This window comes from Hesperophylax consimilis, chromosome 27 (genome assembly GCF_061612785.1).
Source record: "Hesperophylax consimilis isolate HC1 chromosome 27, BYU_Hcon_1.0, whole genome shotgun sequence".
NCBI lineage: Eukaryota > Metazoa > Arthropoda > Insecta > Trichoptera > Limnephilidae > Hesperophylax > Hesperophylax consimilis.
The window spans coordinates 26691583-26716665 of record NC_142862.1 but is presented as its reverse complement, the minus strand read 5'-3'; the positions used below and the strand labels follow the sequence as shown (position 1 = coordinate 26716665).

The window sequence follows — 25083 nt, the reverse complement described above, 5'->3', positions numbered from 1 at the left end:
CCCACCCTACGAATCAGTATTATGAAAAACTTATTTTTTAATGACGGTCATTCAGCGCAGATCATGTTTACTTTTAAGTTCTTTTTTTCTATTCTCCCCCCCACCCTCCCGCCCGTCCTACTCCCCGGACCAGTCTTTTTTTAGTCTCGGAATTGAATGACTCAATTTCGTGGCACCGACTCGGGCGGGACGGCATTGCGTGTGGTCCCAAGTCGTGGGGTCACCATCCGGCCAAGTAATTATAAACAACGCAGCCATTTTGTTAATTAATTAATTAGCACGACAAGCTGGAATAATTTCGCATGTAATTCTGCGAAATAATCGTTGTAACGGGGTTCTTTTGTAATTTTAAACTCTCCTGGGGTAGTGTTGTTTTGTTGCTGTTTTCAATACAGTTGAAACCGTTTAGGATGAAAATTATTTGCGTGAAAAATTGGTTAACAAGAATTTAGGGATCCCAACGAATTCGGGATAATACAGTGTTTTCCAATAAGAGGTGTTATTTTGAATATACCCGCTATTTCGGTAGATGTTACTTTTGAAGCTGTTATTTTTTGACATTTGACAAGTAGAATCTACGCCATTAATAAAAATGTTACGATACACGCTTCAACAACACATTGAAATTATTAAAATTCACTTGAGTGAATCAAATGCAAATCATCTTGAGTGATGAGGCCCATTTCCACCTCGGTGGCTTCGTCAACAAGCAAAATCGTCGCATCTGGGGCTCGGAACACCCAAGAGTATTATGTTATTGTTGAAAAGCCTCTCTTTCCTCAACGTGTGACTGTTTGGTGCGGTTCATGGTCTGGCGGAGTCATTGGACCTTACTTTTTTGAAAATGAGGCTGGAGCAACAGTTACGGTGAATGGATTTCGCTATCGAGAGATGTTTAATGATTTTTTTTGGCCGGAATTGAATGGTATTGATCTGGACAACGTTTACTTCCAACAAGACGGCGCTACGTGCCACACAAACAACGAAACCATTGATCTTTTACGATTGAATATCAAAATAACACCTCTTATTGGAAAACCCTATAGTTTATTTTTGAGGTACCTCCGTGTACGCCACCTCATTCCTTAGCCAACGTATCTGAAAACATTACAGTGTCCTATAAAAGCTATGTAATTTAAGATGTTTGGTTTCAATACCTCCAGGTGAGAGGTGACTATACTAGTAGGTATGGGTATTAAATTCACCTGCGTATTGTAAATTTGATAAATCTTATTAGTTAACTAACTAACTTATCATTACGCCGTTTCCCCGCGAGGGTAGGAAGAGAGGACGGAATGCCAACTAGCTCGATCTTAGCGTACACTCCTAGCCTCATTCATATTTATACATCGTTTCATGCATACCCTTTTGTTTTTCCTACGCTTACATGGCATGACTCAAGTATTTAATTCATTTGATCCATATCTTCCTCGGGGGTCCCTGACTTCTTCCATTCGCATTCGGGTTATATATTCGCATTACGCTGCTTTTTTTCGTTCATTTGATTTACATATCCAAACTATCTAAGTCTTATTCTTACTCATTACGCTTCCATCAGTCTTGCATTCTTTGCAAATCTCCACATTTCTCACTTGATCATACATGGTTTTACCACAAATACGGCTAAGGGATCTCATTTATATAGCATTCAGTGTACTTTTATCCTTCCTCTGCCAGTTCAATGTCTCTTTTGAAACAATTTCTGGCGACACTACCCTTCTAAGAGGTTTTTCTAACATATTTTAACAATAAATGCAAGCCAAACTAAACATTTTTACGTGTTCAAGAATTGATCCCGTAACAACTGGATTCACAGTAAACTTTCCCGATGGCAAAAATAGTTGAGGCGTTGTGCCGGTAAGACAAAGATCTTGCGTTCAATTCTCATTGACACTGTCACCTTTTTATTTTTCTGTATCAATTATTTTACAAGCAATAATTATTCGCCTGAAACACTCATCCACATTGAAAAATCTCCTGATAAAAGATACATGACGCCAACGGGACATGAACCCGTGTCCCTTCGATTGGACACGGAAGAATTGAGAATTGAAATTGAGAGAATTGAAATCGAAGGAACACGGGTTCGAGTCCCGTTGGCGTCATGTATCTTTTATCAGGAGATTTTTCAATGTGGCTGAGTTTTTCAGGCGAATAATTATTGCTTGTAAAATAATTGTTACCCTTTGTGCTATGCATAAAAAATCTTGTCTTAAACATTAGTTTACCAAAAAAAAAAAAAAATTTCGGTATCTTGAACTTTTTCATGATTCGTTTAGGTTTATTAGTATTATCTTCTTCTTCAATGATATATTACATAGACGATTATAACCACCAATAAAAATTGAATAATAATTAATTTGGTGATTTAATGGCAGAGATCCTAGTCACCCCAGTCTCCGCCCTGTGGTCCAGCAATGATTCAGAGAGCACACAATACGTCTCAAGAGGATGATCGCTCAATCTAGACGCTATCGGTAGTACTTACCTAACATATCTATATCTAACTACTCATTGCCAGTGCCTAGCCACGTACGAGACATGGGACCTACAACACAAACCCACTATACGGTTTACACTGTACGGTTTGCACTGTACAATTTACACTGTACTAGGATTATTAAATAAATACTCAATTTTAACGGTGAATACAATTAGGACGGGTTTCAGGAACAATTTTTCAAATTTCGAAGTTAATTTTCAAGTTCTCTGAGAGATTTTTTTAAAGTTCTGTATTATTTCAGTTCTGTCAAGCAACTATCCTATGATGATAAAATCACAGAGCCTGAAAATGAACGTTGAAATTTGATGAATTGTTTGAATTCTCCGAAACAACCCGTTATGTGTTAATATTAGGATAAAGGAGCATCTTCGTTGCCTCAATAATAACGGGTTTTCCGAATTCGCAAATCATTTGATCGATAAAGATCATACATTCTGTCATAGCACCGGTGCTAACATCTTACATAAAAACGGGCATGGTAACAGACTAAACAACTTAGAGGCGCTAGAAATTAAAAAAGCTGTAAAAACCAAAAGTCAGATACTTAATAATCAATTAGACATATCAAGTAGTCCAATATTAGGTCTGTTTCCAATAAACCCATAAAAAAAAAAAAAAAAAATCCCAGTTCTCCTTACCTCCTTACCACCATGCCTGTTGATGCTTTGTTTCTCCCGATTTATTGATATAACCCATTAGTCTACATAATTATCTAGCGGTTTTTCCATTACTTGTGCACTTATGTTAATGTATTTTATGACCGTCTTTGTGTTCCTTATATTTGTATCATGTTGTCTCCCTCTATATTTTGTTATATATATACACACATTATGTACTTCTTGTTTAGTATTAATTTGTACCCTGATGATGCTTAAGTAAAGCGAAACCGGTCGGTTCTTAAATTAATAAATATCGTGGTTTTAAAACAAAAAAGTATTTTATTTTATTAAATATGTCAAACCACAAAGTGATTGCTTTCTACAATAAGATAGTTTTTTATTAGATGCGGGGTATCTTCATCTTCTGTTATAAAGGACTTACTTGGTTATAATAATCATAATGATTAGATCATTATCGTAGCGCCTTTGTGTGAAAATTCAACCCAAAAGCGATGTTCATATAACTAAAATTTCAAATCTAATTGAATTGTGTTGCTAAGTCCCTTTCGTCTGTCTGAAAATTTGTTTGAGCATTGCGTTTCAGTTTCAAGATATTATTGATCGTTTTATTGGTTCAGTGAAGATTATTTTAAGATATTATTGATCGTTTCACTGGTTCAGTGAAGATTATTTTAAGATATTATTGATCGTTTCACTGGTTCAGTGAAGATTATTTTAAGATATTATTCATCGTTTCACTGGTTCAGTGAAGATTATTTTAAGATATTATTGATCGTTTCACTGGTTCAGTGAAGATTATTTTAAGATATTATTGATCGTTTCACTGGTTCAGTGAAGACTATTTTAAGATATTATTATAGATCGTTTCATTGGTTCAGTGAAGACTAATTTTTCAAAAGTGATATTTTCGTGTTTAATTGTTTTTTACATTTTCTTATTTTTACATTTTTCAATATTATGGTATCTACCTAAAAAAGAAACCTTTCGTTTCTTTGGACAAACTATATAAAATACAATTTCAATTCTGATGGAAAATCTGCGAAAAAATTCATTACATCAGAGCTTAATTTCAATAGTTATTATTGCAGCTATACAAAACAGATTTTTACTTTGTTGTACCATCAATAAATAAATAAAATAGTTGTCTATTTAAAAGTAGGTGGGTAATTGAATAGTGACTCGGTAAAGATGGAGAAATTGCCAATGACTTGTGTTTATCTCTTTATTTAGACAAAATATATTATAATAATATATTTTGTCTAAATAAACGTTACAAATAGTACTGACAATTTTTTTTCAAATTTTCTACTGGCAAGTAACAATGTTTTGAAAAAAAGTTGAAATAAACACAAAGATTTCACATTTAAAATTTAAAAAAAAATATATCTTCATCGACCATTAAAATGGCCACCATATTGAATCGGAAACGGAACGTACAAACAAATTTACAGATAAACGAAATGTATAACTGTTGGGTTAAAACATGACTTGGCTACTCTCAGTCAATTATTTTCAGCTCCCTATGTCATTTCCATCATGAGCCCTTCGGAGCTTTGAAACATGCATTAAAATATATTTTTTTAAATGACAAGAAACCATAGTAGGTAGGTACTTGACTATTTCAAACCTAGTTAAGAGCCACTAGTCTATGTGGTAGGAATAGATTAATTGCATAAATTAAGTTTTTCTCACGAAAACAGCGCTATACAAATAATCCAATAATTGTTATTACGGATCAATTTATGAAGCTTTTGATTCTGAAAACATGTTTACTTTATTTACCCGTGCATTCTTGCATACATTACTTACTCTTGCATTCTTGTATACAATTATTCGTCCAAAGTTAAGAGACAACCTAAATTAATATTTCTACACATTAAATTGATAAATAAATAATTGCACTTTTTTTGAAAAATATTTTGAGTTTTTCACAGAATTTGAATAATTTATCAAATTTTTAAGTTAGGGGTAAAATCTTTACAAACGGATCGCAATCATTAGTATGTTGTCCTTGTTCTACTGGAATTAGAACGGAAGATGCTCAAAGGAACTAGCGTCATTGATCCCTTCGACACCGGTGTATAGTCGAGAAAGACGCAAACATGGTGTCCAGGGTTGACATTTGACAGTTGAGAACGGGTCGTTTCTGTGACTCCTTCTTGAGTTCAACAGCTCGACTGTGGAGAGATTTGCCGGCCTCTGTGTTTTTTCCCTCCTACAACATGGTTGACTCCTTCCTCTCCTCAAAAAGGCTCTCTACACAGTATCCCCAAAAATGACATAGGTCATGATGGAAATTATTTTCCTCAGGGATTTCATGTAAAAAAATGTCAGTTGTTTCACGGAATTTCAACAATTCGTCAAATTTCAACGTTAATTTTCAAGTTCCGTTTCTTTTTCTTGTCTATTCAAGTTCTGGCTACTTGTTTCAAATAACTCAAATAATAACATAAATTGGATAGAACTGATAGTTCTATGATAAGAACTTGAAAATCAAAATTTGACATTTTATTTATTTTATTATTTATTTATTATTCATTAACGCCCTTTCGGGCTTTTACAGAGGGAATTGACAATTTATGTATGCAATTGTAACATAATACATGGATAATAGCATAACTATATACAAAAAAAATCAATTGCTAAAACTGAGATTAACATCAAATCCAAATAATAACATCTGATATTATAAATAAAGCAAAGTTTCAAATATAAGTAAGTATGTACATTGTACATTCGTATATGCATACAATTATTCATGTTTGTTGCAAACCAGTAAGACTGAAAGCAGGAAAATAATTTACTCGTAAGGTATAAAAAGAATAAATATATTTACATATAATATACTGATATGTATTATAAAACAGATGTTTAAAAAAAATAAGAAAAATAATTTCTGTTATATCTGTAGAAAAAAAAACTAATAAGTAATGGCAAAACGTCATTTGATAGATGTCGTAATTTTTCAAGTTTACTGATATTTGAAAGATAAATTTCAGCTTCACAAATCCTACGTGATTTTTCACGGGTCTGCGTTAGTTTAGAATAATTGATATGTTTACTTGAATATTGTCAAGTAAACTAATCCTAAGCATTCTTCCTCTTTACTTCCTTGTCTGAATCTCTCTCTATCTCTCTTAATTCATTCCGCCAGGCAATACTCCCCAATATTAGTAAAGCCCTTGCAATTCTTCCATTCAATTCTTCCACTTCAAAAAACTTTTATTTCATGAATGGATTTGGCCGAATTTCCAAGTCAAATTTATAGCAAGAAATTCTTAACAATGTAATGTCGCCAGTCTTAGCTACTTTTGAAATAGATAAAACACGTCTTTACCATTCTATCCTCTCTTCTAACTAATACCTTTATCTCAGTGTAATTCAGTGAATGGAAACATTGTCTATTTAATGTCCAACTCTTGTTGGTCCATGAATGTGTTCCTCTAAGTCTAATCTCCGTTCAAAGTGATACGGCACGTCACTGCTCGCTGTGAGGTCTGCATTATCTCACGGGGCTCTCGGTGGCTGCCCACGCGACTAGGTCTGGATAAGGAGGTTGCTCAGTGAGGAGCTAAGAGATGAGAAGGTTATCGGTGCCCGGCGTTGGCGGGGAAATGCACGCACAGGCGGTAATGATGTGATAATTGTTCAGTTGGAACTTGTCGGAAATTAGGCAATTAAGATATTATATAAGAAATGTGCACTTACGAAAATTTTAAGATTGAAAACCGACATTTTTAACATGAATATTGCTAATTTATTAAGAATCTCTTCAAATTATTCGCAATCCGGATAAAAACGGGATTTCAGGCCCCTAACGAATGAATTGATAAGTTTTCTAATATAATTTTAGTAAAATACGAACGTATTATCACGATGTGTTCCAACATCGTGTTCATAAAAATCTCAATATTTCCGCATTTCGTCATTGTATATTATCAAGGCAAATACAGGCGCATGAATACTTGTTCCGATATGTTAGGAATTTACTAATAGTTTATCAGGATGAAGGAAAGTTACGTACATTGTTTATGCAGCCAAAGAGGGTTGTTTATTTGTTGTACCCGTTTACATTGTATACTTGAAATTTCGGATCGAATTTCTAAAATGTTATATATATTTCTATTTTCAGAAGATGTCGTTAAAAAAAATAACATTTTATAAAATAGATAAAATTTTCTTTTACATTGTTGTTACCTTTTGATTTTTACTCCAAACTTCGAAAAATTGTAAAAAAAATCGAAATTTAGAAAACAAATTCCTTATATTTAGGGAATCTCCAAGAAATTTATCTCTTCACTTTTTATCTCGTATAACCAAAAATATTGCCACTTTGGATTCATTGCTGGTGCAACATAAACGTTGATTTCTAAGATTTGTATGTACTTAGAAATGCATGACATTCACGTTATTAAAAAACATCAATTTGATAAAATTCTTATTAAATGCAATAAAAAAAAAATAACCTCACTTTTTCAAGACGGGAATTTCAGGTGTCAGTCTTCTGAAATGCAACGTTTCCAGGTCTTTCGGAGTACAGTTAAAGACATTTTTTATAAGTATCAAATCGAATCTGAGCTTTTATAGTCTTTATTCAATGTGTAACTAAAACACCCGGAATTGTTGTGTTTATTAGTAAGGCTGTATGTTTTTCTCCCAGCCATTAGTGTAATCAGTACTTATGGGTAATCTATCTGATTTGTAGGCGGTACCTGACTTACTATTTAATGAGATAATTAGTTAAATATACCTGATATGCGTATGTTGGTGGCCTAAAGAACTGAAGGCTGATTATAATCTGCAACGTGTTCTCATCTGTTAAAGTATATTATGTCTTTATCAAATAATTCGATACCAACGATAATATTTATTTATTTTATTTATTATTTATTTATTTATTTTTTCATGTTCTCCATAAAACGGTTATACACCAATATATCATGGAGAAGATTACAAATTAAAAGGTTTACACAGGCAGTTTTACTATTTTGTGACATGTGTTATAAGATAGTTACTGAATTGTTTGTAGGTGACATTGAAAATGTCGATGGCTAATGCAGAATCGTTAAGCAGTTGAGTCGCTCTGTTTATTGGCGCGTTCTGATAGGCAGAAGTCCTCGCTTTCGGAGCATATAAGAGTGCATGGGATCTCCCTCGAGTATAATTGTTAGGGACATAAAAGTTAACCTCTTGCAACATAGGCGGATTTTGTATTGTACCAGAGATTAACCCTTAAATGCATGATTTATTAATTTTTCTGGAAAAAAATATATTTTGTAGATATTTACATGCATATGCAAGGAAATATAAAGAATTTTATTTTTTTGTAATTTTCTAATGATATTTGATTAAAAAAAAATTGTTGCAGGTTTATAACACCATGTATTTAATAAAAATTAATATGAAATATTAACGTATGAAAAAAAAATAATAAACCTAAAAAAAATTCTCAAAACTAATAAGTGTACCGGAAAAATACGAGTTATTACATATAAGTATTATATTATTGTATCTACTAACCTAAGAAAATCAAAATAATAACAGCAAAACAAAACTGTAATTCTAACCTCCAACCAGTTTTTGAGAGTCTTCACTTTGTTAAAGAAAAAGTGACATTTGACATTCGCGAAGGAAAAAAAAGGTGATGCCACTCGATAAAATATATATCCGTGAACTTGATAATTCTAAAACGGCATGCATTAAGTATACACCAAAAAGTTAAAGGTGGTTTGAACGGTATGTTGCAGTTTTGCAACAGTATGCATTTAAGGGTTAACTTAAAAAAGTATGAACTTTATTGAAAGATAGTTGAGATTCTTAACTACTGGGAAAATCATGTAGTTATTATATGCGGCCTCCGTGGTCGAGGGGTTAGCCTCCTCACTAGCAAGCTGGAGGTCGCGGGTTCAAAGCCCGGCGTGGGCAAGTAAATTTATTTTGATTGATTTGTGTAATTTTAAATTATAAATATTGCATATCTACTACACGTATAGAATCGGAACGTTGCTTTTAATGGCTTTAGCTGTGTTTGGTGAACAGATCTGAACAGCCAGGGACTCTTCTGCCTTCTTTCTCCGCGTCCCTCCCCACCACCTTAAGCCTCACAATATACATTTAGGGAATAGGGATGCCATAGTCTCACTTGTTTCAGACGGTTGGGAGCAGTTGGGACGCTTGTGCGATACTGACATAAGAACATTATAATACAAACTTTTGTTTTTTTTCAATAATTATTAGAGATGTTCCGACTAGTCGGCGACTAGTCGGTAAAGCCGACTATCCGGCCACTATTGTAGTCGTCGATTAGTCGGCGACTAATCGGCAAAGAGCGCCGACTATCCGGCTTCTTACATTGTATGTATTTCTCAATAATATGAATGCGGGGGAACTACATGAAATAAAAACCTTGATTATGTATATTTTTTTTATAATCAGACTTATACATTAAAAAATGTAAAGCAATCTTTCCTTTGGTAATCAGTTTTAAAAAATACTTGCTTGTAAAGAAAACATAATTATGACATTTATTCAACAAAATTAGTACCTATCCTAATTAACATAAAAAAAACAACATAATATCTTCTTATCTTCAATGAACATTTATAAGTATTTCTTATTATTAAAATAAAAAGTAGATTTTTTAAATTAACAAACTCAGTTATATGTATTAAAGCAAGATTGTATGTACAAGATGCACAGTAATATATTTATATATTATACAGGGTGTCCGGAAACTCGTAGTACAAGCGGGAAACTGGTGAATCTACATCACATTTGGAGTCGATTTTGTAGTATATTTTTTTTTTATTTGAGCTTTCGTTATCGAGTAAATCGAGTTTGAAGTTGATTTTTTTTTTTTTTTTTTTTTTTTTAATCAAATTCTTATAAATTATCACTGAAGATCAAAGTACCCAACTCATTAAAACTATTTGAAAGTAAAACAAATGAAGAAACTCGGATTTGAAGCATTATTTTGAAATCACCCTTCATTTAACCCGGTGTAGTCATAAAATATTTCTGCTCTGCAGGGTTAAAACATCTGTTATTCAACCCTAAACACCAGAAAAAACTTTAACCCTAAAATAGCCGAAAAACTTTTTTTTTTGGTTTTTTTTTTTTTTTTTTGAAAATGCTCAAATCAAAAAACTTTATGTTTTTTTGGGTTCCCCATGTGGTGTAGATTCTCCAGTTTCCCGCTTGTACTACGAGTTTCCGGACACCGTGTATATATATTTCCAAAAATTCTAAACATGAACTGTTTGATAAAAACAAAAAAAATGAAAAAAACATATTTCTTATAACCATACCTACATAATCTAATCAAATCAAAGTCACAGTTGTGACAACCAAAAATATCATAATCTCCTTATATTTTTTATAACTTACTTATATTTTTTAATTAAGGGTAAATTATGATGTAAGAAGACTAAAGCTTCTGCCCTTTCTGGTAGCAATCGATTTCTTTTTGTTTAATATATGTTTCCGGCCTCTGAGAACAGCTTCTCACTGTAAACAGAACTTGCGGGACAGCAGAGGTACACTTTGGCCATGCGCGACATTTCAGGGTACCTAGAACTATCCCCGAAACCGTAATCGGCTTAGCCGACTAGTCGGTCTTATTACAACCGACTAATCGGCTAGTCGGCTAGTCGGCGAAAGTCATAATCGGCACATCTCTAATAATTATGCTTATTTCAATCAGTTTTTGAAGACAACTTCCATTGTTTTTCGCCAGTAAATTCATAAAATTAGAACGAAACTCATTATGCAGAAGCAATAACGTTTGATTAATGCAAAAAAAATCGCACGTTCATGCAGACACATTAAATATTTTCCGGTCATCATATAAATAACTTAATTAGCAACATTATACGACAAAACCATAACCGAAAATGGGATCGTAAGCAGGAGATTTTACTCTTCAAATCATTTATTACAGGCGTGATTAGAAACACTGTATATAGAAAGACTTTATTTTGACAAAAACCCTTCATAGGGCAAAATAATTGTGGAATTTCATAGACAAGTGCCACGTATACTAACCAGCAACCAATAGAGGCTTAGCAAAGGCCAAGATCTGTAGGTCTAGCACGTACGATCGATAAAACACTATAACAGTTAGCGATATTTGCGAGTACGGTCAGAATATGATTCCAACAGTCGGTAGACAAAAGACTCTACTTTTATGACAACCTCCAATGTGTCGGATAAGCTGTCAATATGCACAACTTTTTGGATAATGTCATTCTTTATGCAAAATAACTGGCTTATTACTTAATTGAGGTGAACTAACTAAGCTCTGAGAGCTGAAATAAATCGTATAAACGATCCATAGACTTAATTAATTCATCAAAGATTCAATCAATTCAGATCAATTGATTCCTTTCCAACTTGGAGAAAGACAAGCTATGAATTAATTAACTTATTTTTTAGTGTCAAAAAGTACATGCGAATTGCTAATGTTTGTAAAAGTTAATATTTCAATTTCACAATATTAAGTTTATTACTATGTTAATCTTTTATATCTGACGTTTAGGAATGCCAATTCATAGAAAGATGCGCCAGCGTTTGTCAATTTGCAGTATCATTATTGGTCTAGTTATCAACAGTATGACTGTGCTCGGAAATATGTATAAAATCATCGGTAGTTACACCTATCGATCCGGTAATGTAAAATTATCATTTTCACTGTGCTATGCCACCTGTTCTACTGAAAGTATTTTTGAAAATATTTCTAGGCGATCAAGTTTTAAAACCAAAAGCATAAGAATTCGTATTATTTTGCATCGCCAGAGCTTAAATGAATACAGAAGCTTACAACAAAGTATTTATTTAATGCGTAATAATAAAAACAAACCACAATGTAACAACTTTTTACGAACGTGCAATAAAAGATCGTTTATTCAGATATAATTTTGAACCCATATGTTGTACTCCACGCAATTTTTGCAATATTACACCCTGTATAATCCGAATTTGACCACACAAGTACACCACCCTATAAAGAAGTGATTTATATTATAATTTATGCCGTTAATAAAATATAAATAACGTTTAACGACATTTCTGCATCGCCATAATTCTTTTCTTGGACTGTCCCAACACTCAAAAAGCGGTATTTCGGATTTGTGATATCCACAGAACAACAAATATAAAGAAACACCAATATACGTAAACTTACACCAAAACACATAAACACAAACCAACACACATAAAGACGCATGTGCCTCCCACACAAAGTTATTATCCACACAGAAACCAGCCACATTCATAACATTTTATGTGTGTGCTGTATCGCATTATTTTATTAACTTTTTTATTACGAGATAAAGTTTGCAAAATGCATTATGTGGTTAAAATACGTTGTTCATAATATTGAAAAAGGTACAACATAGGTACATTAATTCTTTTGCATTTTGATAATAATAATATTGTATTTAAGTTGACTCCTGCTTTACAGTTTTCCCACCGCCTCCCTTAGTTAAATAATATGGACTAGCAGATAACCACTCAGTTTGAAAACTTTAACGGTTCATTTAAAACAATCCAGGTATAAATCGAAAATTTGAAACTAAATATTGTCACGTCATATGATTGCCTAACTTATCCACCAATGACAAACTCTGAAAGTCTATGGAATAAACATTCAGATTTTTTCATTGGTGTATAGTACAGGGTTTTCCAATAGGAAGTGTTATTTTGAATAGCCCGCTTTTTCGGTAGATGTTACTTTTGAAGCTGTCATTTTTGACATTTGACAAGAAGGAACTACGCCATTAATAAAAATGGAACGATACACGCTTCAACAACGCATTGAAATGATTAAAATTCACTTGAGTGAATCAAATGCAAATCATCTTGAGTGATGAGGCTCATTTCCACCTCGGTGGCTTCGTCAACAAGCAAAATTGTCGCATCTGGGGCTCGGAAAACCCAAGAGTTATTGTTGAAAAGCCTCTCTATCCTCAACGTGTGACTGTTTGGTGCGGTTTATGGTCCGGTGGAGTCATTGGACCTTACTTTTTCTAAAATGAGGCTGGAGCAACAGTTACGGTGAATGGATTGCGCTATCGAGAGATGATTAATGATTTTTTATGGCCGGAATTGGATGGTATTGGTTTGGACAACGTTTACTTTCAACAAGACGGCGCTACGTGCCACACAAGCAACGAAACCATTGATCTTTTACGATTGAATATCAAAATAACACCTCTTATTGGAAAACCCTGTATAATAAGTAGGCTCCGAATGAGAATTGTACTCTTTGCATATTTTTTTTTATTTATTATTTTTTTTTTTTTTATTCTAATTATTGTTAATTTTATTTGATTTTTTTTTTTTTTTTTTTTTTTTTTTTTATTTTTTTTTATTTATTAAATTTAATATAATTACATTTAATACAATATAAGATATGGGTAGTCCCACAAAGCTGTGACAATCAGCTTGTCTGTAGGTTCTACCATTTAATGTTATAACATAATACACATTAGCTTAAGTTTAAATATTAATACCAAATATAATGTTTAGGATAGATAAACGTTTTGTTCATTTATTAACCACTTTTTTGTCAGTTTAGGGCAGGGTTCCTCATTATTTTTCAAGTTAAAGTTTTTGTTAAATTTGTTATAAATCACAGGTATCAAATAGTCAAGTGTTCTGCTACCATACTTATTTGATATTAGTGGAATTTTTAGGCCTTTTTTTCAGTAAATCTTGTTTTGTGACTATGCACCAATGGCTTTTTGTACGCATTTTCTCCCGCATTATCCATAATTATAATAAACCAGAGAAGCCCTTTAATTGGGAGTAGGCCCTCAGAGCCATACAGTAATTTTAAGTTGTTTCTTTGTTTGTAAATGCTAGGTTTAACAATTTTTTTAATTATAGCAGTTTGTAGATTTTGAATGAATTTAATATTAATATTACTCGAGTGTCCCCAAGTTCGAATTCCATATCTAAGTATTGATTCGACCATAGAATGATATATAAGTTTGAGAGTACATCGAGGCAATACAAATTTTAATTTATAAAAATTACTCGCTAAACATCGGAGCTGGTTACAAATTTTGATCACACTTTTGTCCCATTTAAAGTTATTGTCTACGATTATGCCAAGGTAAGTATATTCGTTTGCAAAATCAATTTTTTCACAGCAGCAGATATTATCCATTTTTTTATGTATACAATCAAAATTATGTGCAGTTATTTTAGGTAAGTTCCACATTTTCAAGCTCGGTGATCTTATATACATGCATTTAGTTTTTTTGACATTAATAATTAATCCTACATCATGAGACCATTTAAGTAGTTCGTTAAAGTCAATTTGTAATTCTTGAATAGCTATTTCAGGGTTTTCATTAGAGACAACTAGTGCAGTATCATCAGCAATAGGTATTTATGGTTTTTTAGGACCAATCTAGTGAATGGTTCATCTATGCAAGATTGAAGCATTGTGCAATAAATTTTATTGGAATTAGAGATGAGTTTGTTAGTTTTGAGAGTTGAAGTGATTGGAAAAATCAGGCGCTCAGTTTGGGAAGCGGGTTTGAGTACCTCCGCCCCGGAACCATTTACTGGATAACCTTTACCAAAATTAGTTCGCTATGTTTAGTGTTTGGTTAGGTTTGGTCCCCTTGAAACCCTTTATTCTTTTAACTGTTCTCTCGACCCATCGCCTTGCGCTGCAGTGGGGGGGATATGTTCATATGTCCGTCACTCCTGGAAACACTGATCTCTAAATTCCTACACAACCCTCATAAGAAAATAGCACCCCAAAATATGTCACAGGCCTTGATGGAATTTATTTTCCTCAAGGCCTGTTGTCTGGGATTAATTAAAAAAAACATACTAAGACAAAAGGTCCGAAGTTGACACAATACAATATTGTATCGTGATTCTTCGAGGGTCCGATGTGAAAGAAATATTTTTAAAGCAGCAAAAAGCAATGGAGAGAATGTAGATACAGTATAAGGTTATTACTGTGTGTTTAGTAAGTAAGTGGTAGGTGTTTGTGCTGTAGGCAACTTCACTGGTTACCCGGCAGGTGCATTACTGTGGAGTAGATACATTATTCTCGCTTAATTATTAACAGGTGCTGAGTATTCACATGGTGACTTGAAAGTCACTGTGACACTAATTTATAATTTGCAGAGAACTCCCTCATAACTGTCTTCAACCTCATATTATATCCATTTGGGGATACCATAGTCTAGCTGGCTCTTTGGCTATTCACATAAAAAAGATGACTTTTTGAATATATTACAAATCACAACAATTATTAGTTGTCAATGAGTCTATTGAGAAATGCAAAAAAAGATGCAAATTAAACCAATCTATTCGAAAACAATACTAATTTATATTAGAAAATACAAAACACAATAAATAATAACTAACACGTATATTAGAAACACTAGATCTCAGGGTCAAAAACATATCCAACAAGCGACTAACTACAATTATACAACATTTGTGCAAAAAAACTTCCCAAACAATGACACCTACTAAACTCTAGAACAAAATCCCACTCTCATTCAAAACTGAAAATGAAATCTCTAATAAATTGCTGGATACAAAACATAGGGAGATTAGAAAAATAAAATATATACTGACACCAAATACAGATGGAAACCCAACTACTCAACTAGAATAAAAAAACACTATGTAATATATTTATAATTGCTTACAAGAATCTCAGAACTGCATACATGATCATCATCTATACCTATTTGTTAAAAAATAATAAAAAAGTTATTATTATAACTAGCAGTACCCCGCCACACATTACTGTGGCTCAGTCTGTCTGTGCAGATATAAAAACAATAGTGCGTGTTTTGTTTTTACGTCCAACAGATGGCACTGTTTTTTTTTTTAAATCATGTTTTTACATCTCTTAAGTGACATCTTTATAATATGCTAGCAGACGTGTACCCGACGTTACTGGGGCTTATTCTTGGGGAGATAGACATATGATAAGATATACCATTACGTAGTACATTATTTTGATGTATCGCATAAGGTTTAAACAGCGTTAGCAATGTAATCACCCGAAAATCTTTTATTTACGACTTGATTACAAAACATCGACTTGTCTCTACTTTCTATAAAAAAATATGCATGTATTATATACATGAACCTTTCGGAAAAAAATCTCTAAATGATAGTGAAAACCCTATCAAAATCCGTTGCGTAGTTTAGAAGAACTAAGCGCATAAACAGACAGACGCAGACAGTGACTTTATTTTATAGTTTTTAGAGATTAGAGATGTATACAGGGTGTCCGGAAACTCGTAGTACAAGCGGGAAACTGGTGAATCTACATCACATTTGGAGTCGATTTTGTGGTATATATTTTTTTTTGATTTGAGCTTTCGTTATCGAGTAAATCGAGTTTGGAGTTGATTTTTTTTTTTTTTAATCAAATTCTTATTAATTATTACTGAAGATCAAAGTACCCAACTAATTAAAACTATTTGAAAGTAAAACAAATGAAGAAACTCGGATTTGAAGCATTATTTTGAAATCACCCTTCATTTATCCCGTTGTAATCATAAAATATTTCTGCTCTGCAGGGTTAAAACATCTGTTGTTCAACCCTAAACACCAGAAAAAACTTTAACCCTAAAATAGCCGAAAAATATTTTTTTTTGGTTTTTTTTTTTTTTTGTGAAAATGCACAAATCAAAAAACTTTATGTTTTTTTGGGTTCCCCATGTGGTGTAGATTCTCCAGTTTCCCGCTTGTACTACGAGTTTCCGGACACCGTGTATAAAAACACACGTGTATTTGAATGCAATGTTGTGTCAACATTTCACAACAATCGGCGAAGAACTCTCCGAGATTTAAGATTTTGATCAAACGAACATTTACATTTTTATTTATATAAATAAATTTACAAACGATTAGAGTTTTTTCATTGTTCAGATACTTTTTAAACATACTGTTACTGAAGGTCCTGCTTAATTTGAACGCCACAGGAGGTCTCAAATGAACTGAAAAGTAATTTTCGTACTCAGTGCATCGCGGCCTAGTGGTAAAGCTTTCGCGACAAGAGTATGACTCTCATCGAGTTCAAAAATTTGAACAACTCATCAAATTTCTAAGTTAAAATTAATATTTCTGTGATAATATTATCCAAGTACTGTAAAGCAACCGGCCCATGATGAAATAATAATAACAGAACTTGAATAGAATTTTCATAGAACTTGAATTTTAACTTTGAAATTTGAAGAATTGTTCAAATTCTGAGAAACAACCCACACTTTTATTATAAACTTTGAGGTATAAAAACTCTCATTGACCATAAAGCAGTAGGTATTTCTGGAGCATTAATAACCCTTCATCAGTGAGATCTAGTGTCATGAAGTTTGCACGTTTCTTCCTTCTGGTATGTAACGTTCTTAACGTTACCGTTTTCAGCTCGCAAAGTCATTTTAATTATGAGATATGCATCACTGAAGCCATTGTTAAAAATAATGGCGTCATACTGTTTAATCCATATTTTTAGTAAACTTAATAGCTCTCGGTATTCGGCACATGAAGGCTACACCAAAACTAAAAGCCGAAAACCACAGTATCTTCATTAATTATAATACTGAAATATCGGCCCTAAGAGGATTAACCACGGAGGAAGAGAAGTCTCTTCCTTCCTCCGTGGGATTAACACTTGATATACATAAACATACACTTCACCCAATCACACATCTGCACCGATGATGAGCACTGTAACGCTTTCCGAAAAGTTGGCAAAAGAACAAGGCTTAATAATCCAAAATTAATCACGATAATCAAATAAACTGTAAATTTTAATATTTACACTATTTGAAGCAAAATGATGTCCTTTATTACGAGGTAGTGTAAATACTTCTAAACAATAACTTTAAAACAATAAAACGACTGTTGTCGCTTATGATAATAAATATATTATTTATAATGAATAAATTTTTACCTAATTAAACGAGTTATTCACTATTCTGATCACCTGGTTTTTATAATTCCCAAACAATCATATCTAAAAGCCATCAGAAACATTAGCCATCATTTACGTTTAAAAACCTACAAAGGAGTTTTAATAACACAAATTATTTTTATAATGATTCGTCCATAAAGTCGCTAAAGTTCTCAAAGAAAATAATGGTATTATTATACCACTAACAATATCATTTATTAGTATATCGTTAAATCATAAATCCCATTAGAAGACTTTTTTAGTCCGCTTTTGATGTGGTCCCGCGTCCGAAGGAATGCCGGAATCCTTCAAGGATGACTTTTGGTCCCCGTGTTGTTATTATTATTTTTTAAATATATTTTTTGAGTCCGTTTGCCTTCAAAATGTTTAATGGCAAAAATAATTCTAACCTTTGGCTCAATTAGAAATCTGCAATGTTTCCACTGCTCTATGAAGGACGTTAAAACGATCTGAACACCGCACAAGAACTACTATTAACTATCCGGATGGACGGACGGAACTAGGACTATGTGCATCCACAATCATGGTATGCTGTGAGGTTGAAGGGAGTTGGGAGAAGAAGGAAATTGGCTAAAGGAAGGTTGGAAAATACCTTCAATAAAGTTGTTTGTTTATAAAATTTTATGTAACTTTGAATCCAACAGCGGGAATCAACTTAATTCCTTTTCTAAATTCCAGTCTAATATGAATGGATTTACAATGATCTTCTATTATGTATTAAGCAAAACATCTAAGTAGGTGGAAACATTATGTCTTAAATGCTGAGCTCTGGAGTAATGCATTTAGTACAAGCTTTCTATCTGGAATACGTAGATGAACGAAACTATTTTAGGCTCATTTCCATTAAGATCTATGTTTCAAGGTTAAATGAAGTGAAATAAATTTTTTTTTTTTGGTAAACTAATGTTTAAGACAAGATTTTTTTTTGGTAAACTTAAACTTAATATAAAATAAAGTTGGTTGTTTTAGGTGAAAAAATGTAACAAGCAGTAATTGTTGAATGAAACACTAGTATATATTGAATTATTTCGCGGATAAGAGATAAGCCACCATAGCTCAGTGGTCGGAGCTGTCGACCGGAAATCGAAAGGACATGGGTTCAAGTCTCGTTGGCGTCATGTATCTTTTATCAGAAGATTTTTCAATGTGGATGAGTGTTTTTTAGGCTAATAATTATTGCTTATAAAATAATTGTTACCCTTTGTGCTATGCATAAAAAATCTTGTCTTAAACATTAGTTTACCAAAAAAAAATTAATAATTAATATTTGACAAGTTCTAGTATTTTCACCAAGAAATGTAGAAAATTTGTCTCGACGCCATCTAGTGAGAGAGTTAGCACTTACAATGACTTTCTCATATAAAATAAAGTTGGTTGTTTCAGGTGAAAAAATGTAACAAGCAGTAATTGTTGAATGAAACACTAGTATATATTGAATTATTTCGCGGATAAGAGATAAGCCGCCATAGCTCATTGGTCAGAGCTGTCGACCGGAAATCGAAAGGACATGGGTTCAAGTCCCGTTGGCGTCATGTATCTTTTTTCATGACGCCAACGGAGATTTCAGGAGATTTTTAAATGTGGATGAGTGTTTCAGGCTAATAATTATTGCTTATAAAATGAAGTGAAAAAAACTGTTTTTATTTAACTCATCTATTGCACATGCCATGTTTTTTGGTGTTTTCTGGAATCATTCGAATTGCCACCGAATTACGCTAGGCATTCAAAACTCCACAATGTAGAAGATAGGTGGCCGGTACCTAGTAGCAATAGGTAGCTAGGTGGCACAAAAGGTGGCACACACACACGCCAAGCTGGAGGCTGTATGGGTAGGGGTGGGGGTGTGCGTGTATAACTAATAAGACTCTGACTGCCATCGGTCACTAATTGGACCGGTCTTATAGCGGAGCGATCGAAAACTTTTCTCTCGCTGTCACAAGAGTTGTCTTTGGAATTTTTTATATCCCAAATTAAAAGAAATTTGATTTAGGTGTCTCGAGTTAAGGCCTCCGGATAAAGTGTATTTTGTCTATGAGTGGATGGATGAATTTATTAGGGATGCCATTTTGTCACTTCAGTTTCAAACATGACCTTTGAAAGCAAATCCATAATTTTTGCTCATTTCTAGAACACAACTAAATCTGTGCTGGATTTCTGTGGATGTTTGTACAAAGAACTAACGTCAGTTTTTAAAGCTCCATTCATTGTTACAAGGTTAAGTTAAGCCCTTTTTTATTTGTATCTGACAGTTGATCGTTTTTTACGACGCGCGGTGTGATTGTCACTTTAGTTGGATAGGGTTCTAAGTTCTAACTTATTCTTACCGTGTTCTGAGATGTCAAAGTTTGCAAAGACGATTTCTCATAATCTATTTAACATTTTTTTTTATTTTAAGGCTCAATCTTGTGTAAAGCCTTTTATAGGAACACATTTCATTAAAACGTGAGCCTATCTTAGGATGGTATTAGGGAAATGCAGTTAGAACCTGATGAAATTAATTATTATGCCCTAGCTGGTTGCATATGGTTCTAAAATGACGTTTACGAACTATTTATTATTTTTCTTTAAAATATATTCAACTAAAATACTGAACACAAGGTTTAACCTCAAAATTAGAAATTGGTAAATACAGGGTTTTCCAATAAGAGGTGTTATTTTGAATAGCCCGCTATTTCGGTAGATGTTACTTTTGAAGCTGTTATTTTTTGACATTTGATAAGTAGAAACTACGCCATTAATAAAAATGGAACGATACACGCTTCAACAATGCATTAAAATTATTAAAATTCACTGAGTGAATCAAATGCAAATCATCTTGAGTGATGAAGCCCATTTCCACCTCGGTCGCTTCGTCAACAAGTAAAATTGTCACATCTGGGGCTCGGAAAACCTAAGTGTTATTGTTGAAAAGCCTCTCTATCTTCAATGTGTGGCTGTTTGGTGAGGTTTATGGTCCGGCTGAGTCATTGGACTTTACTTTTTCGAAAATGAGGCTGGAGCAACAGTTACGGTGAATGGATTGCGCTATCGAGAGATGATTAATAATTTTTTATGGCTGGAATTGGATGGTATTGATCTGGACAACGTTTACTTTCAACAAGATGGCGCTACCTGACACACAAGCAACGGAAACATTGATCTTTTACGATTGAATATCAAAATAACACCTCTTATTGGAAAACCCTGTATTTATGAGGAACAGTTTTTGTTAATTTTGATACCTCATACCAACCAAAGTTTCGACGTCTTTTTGAGGAAAGAAAGCAGTCAAACTTGTTGTATGAGGGAGGAAATACAGAGGCCGGCAAATCATTCCACAGTCCAGCTATTGAACTTAAGAACGAGTCGCATAAACGACCCGTTCTCACGTGGCAAAAATGTCAACTGATGTTGGCCTAGTGTTTGTCGTATTTCCCATAGTGCACAGCTGCCGAAGAAGTCAATGGCGCTAGTTCCTAGATTATTATAAATTTCTTTGAGACCCTTGTTGAAGTTGATGACTTCGGTGGTTAATAAAATTTGACATATGAGATAGAATTTCCTGGCCTTTAAAATCAAAGGTGTTCTTTTGCAAAACTTACCAAATCACCTCATAAATCCCGTAGAATGGTTGACGAGCCCTGCCCATCTTAATTTCCAGTAATCTCTCAATTAAGTGGTACCAGTAAACGGGCCGCGGTCGCCACAAAGGGGCCGCGCATTCATTACGACTGTTTTTACCGTCTGCAATAATACCTACATAATATTCGGTACGATAATTCAGTGTGGCGGCCACCCAAGTTTTACAACCACTGGTTTCTGATGTTTGTTGATAAACTAATGATATATATAATAATATTATCTTATATGAGCCAATAAAGATTGTTTGCTCTTGGTATTAGATGGACGTAAAGTCAGGCACCAGTAAATACGAACAAATTATTATGATAAAACTACAAAAGTATAATATACCGAATAATGAAAATCTGTACAAAAAAACTTTTTTTTAATAGATATATTTAACTGATTTTTTTACTGAGGATTGAACCTTTCTCCCCGGGGACTGGAGTCATCCGCCCTTTCAACTGAGCCATTTCCCGATTGGATAGGACCGACATTTATTTCGTATATTAACTGCTGTAATATCATCCAATTTCAGAGAATTGGTGTGTGTATGTGATTGATAAACTGATAAATGTATTTTCGTCGACTACGAGTCTATCCGCTGAGTTTCAGCAGGGTCGCATGTCGAGAAATGGCTTAATTTCTACTTCCAAGATTGGCATTCATTCATTCACATGGATGTAGGTACAAATAATTTTCTATATAATTCTTCTTCTTCTTCTTTCGTATGGTGGTGAGGTCAGAGGGGGATACCTAGGTCTGCAAGCCATTCTATGGCCTCAGGCGTCGCCATGTGAACCTCATAAATCCCGCCGGGGAATGATGGAGCGGGCATTCGTTGACCACATGTTCGGTGGTCTGCACTGCACCACATTCACACATCGCCGACTCTTTAAGGCCCCATCTGTGCATCATGTGGGCACAGCTGCTATGGGAGCACCTTAACCTATTGATGGACCAGGTTTTGCGACGCAATGAGAACCCAGCCTGTCTCTCGGTGGGGTTCTGTATGAGGTGGGCATTTTTCACGTTGGCCGTTCACCACTAAAAATTAACTACTTTCTATATAATTTCATTGTATGCTTTACATTACCTACCTCACAAACTCACAAGGTGTTACCTGTTCTGAGGTGTGTGACTGGAACAAGGCTGCCCAACCTTTTTAACAGTTGGGCCAAATTGACGATTTTGAATCACTGGCGGGCCACTGAATACCTGACGGTTCCTATTTCCATGCGGGGGGGGGGGTTGTTAGAGAATTTCTATAAAACATAATTCCCCACAAAAAAATTCAAAATGAGTGCTCCCCACAAAATATTTGAAATCCATGAGGGGGGGGGGGGGTTGTTACGGAACTTCGCTAAGAAAAAAAATTCCGCGCACCCAAAAACATCATATGTGATTCCTCACAACAATTTCTCGAATTCCATGGGGGGGGGGGGGGGGGGGGGGGTGGCTACAAGATTCCATTTCGGACGCAAAAAATATCAAAAACCGGTGTATTACAGGTTGGATTTTTTCGTCGCTGATTCTCGTTCTGAGTAGCCTAAATAGCGATAAATCGCCTTCGTTGGCAACACTGGTGACCGCGCGCAAGCTGCAATGTTTGTTTTACCGCGGGCCCGCGACACTTTTTCAAATTGGCGGGTTTTTTGAAAATGGTTCACGCGGGCCACTTATAATTCGTTCGCGGGCCACATTGTGGCCCGCGGGCCTGGGGTTGGGCAGCCTTGGACTGGAATGTATCCACAAAAAAAATTTCATTGCAAAGTCATTGACAGATTTAGTGTTAAATTTAGATAAAAATATGTGACGGAGAAGATTTGATAAAGTTTGTGGCGTGTAAACGATGGTGAAAAAGAGTACATTTTTAGACATAATATGGTGGGAAAGACGACAATTTAAGAAAATTTGAAAATTAAATGGTATTTTTTCATAGGGTCTTCAATTTCCTGGTGATCTCTTCTCATCAGCCAAAATAATAATTGCAGATATTTTCAAAATTATTTATTGTCTTTAAATTCACATATTTAACTTTTCTCTTCAAGAGTTGACAGAAATGATGGGAGATTAGGAAAGATCTTTTATTGTCTCGAGTGCCTACTGTACAAGAGTTCCGACTGATGCCAACTTTCTGGAGTCAGTTTAACTATGTCATCTCCAATCGTGCCATGTTGGGAAGCTGAATGTAGTGGAGAAGGGAAAGAAAAGTGTGGAAGTAGCTGGCTATCTAGTCACTAAACACGGCTAAAGAAAATAAAGCATTTAGATTGAGAGAGGCCTGTTTATCCTTTCCCTCATTCCTGTCACCCTGTATCTTATATGGGCTCTAAAACCAGGAACATGCCTATGCGCGAAGCTCACCGGAAGCGCTGCAGTATCTGGGGAGGCCAAACATTTTGCGAAAGGCGTTGTTATATTTGATGCGAAGACTTTCTATACTGCATTTTTGTAGTTTACCCAAAGTTTGCACTTATGTTACGTTGGGCAGAAGGCGCGGAAGAGCGTCCTTTTCACAGCGGTACTGCAAAGGCGATCTTCTGCTGAGCATGTTCGCTGTTACGCTGAGAAACCACTTCGATGTTATTACTGCTTTTATTATTGTATTTTTGTAAAAAAATTGGCATTCAACTAATCGTAGTGTTTTCTGTTTGTTTTAGGGAGAAGTAAGTAACTGCATACGCTATATCAACTACCAGCACAGCACTATAACTTGTAACTATTTGGTTATGTTATTACTGCAGTAGGTCTGTATTATATTTATTAACATTGTTATTACTAATTTGATATCTTTGTGTTTTGTGTTTAATTATTTGTGTTTATCCAAGATTGCGCAAATGTCATCAACCCTATCGAAATATGCTCTCCAACTGGGACATTAATTGCGAAAAAAAAAAAAAAAACAGAATACACTTTGACAAATCATAAATCGGCTATATTATACTCCTCAAGAACGCGGAACCATTATGCCATTATAAATTATTTTTAAATACAAAAATTCTGTCTTAGGAATCGAGTGAAAACTTTTGTGCCACCTTTTGGCTGTTCCTATTAACACGGTGTTCGGAAACATCATATTTGGAGTCCAAAATTAATTTTACCATTTAAAAAAAAAAAATTGTGTTGTCCATAGATTAACCAGTTTTCCGCTTGTATTAATAGTTTCCGATGCCGAAGTTGGGGGCTTGATTCCAATAGATGACCTAAAATTTGTTTTAAAATCTAAATCTCATGGGTATTTCTGGTCTTATGTCATATAAGTTTGATAATCTTTACAATATGAGTTGACAGCTGTTGTAATTAGTAAGGATTACTATATGGAATAATATTCAGGTATCAATTTCTAACTACAGTGGAACCTCTCGTAACGAGCACCTCCTATAACGAGTAAT

The 25083-nt window shown here is 34.1% G+C and overlaps 1 protein-coding gene across 1 annotated transcript in view; it reads left to right on the top strand.

Annotated features, from left to right (window-relative positions):
* The window catches only part of LOC149410859 (uncharacterized), a 94853-nt gene extending 70453 nt beyond the window's left edge, over nucleotides 1–24400 (top strand). The window contains exon 2 of the mRNA XM_089648372.1: nucleotides 24352–24400. Within this exon, the coding sequence (XP_089504498.1) occupies nucleotides 24352–24365 (14 nt within the window). The 3' untranslated portion in view covers nucleotides 24366–24400. The remainder of the gene's footprint in view (nucleotides 1–24351) is intronic.
* The last annotated feature ends 683 nt before the right edge of the window (nucleotides 24401–25083 follow it).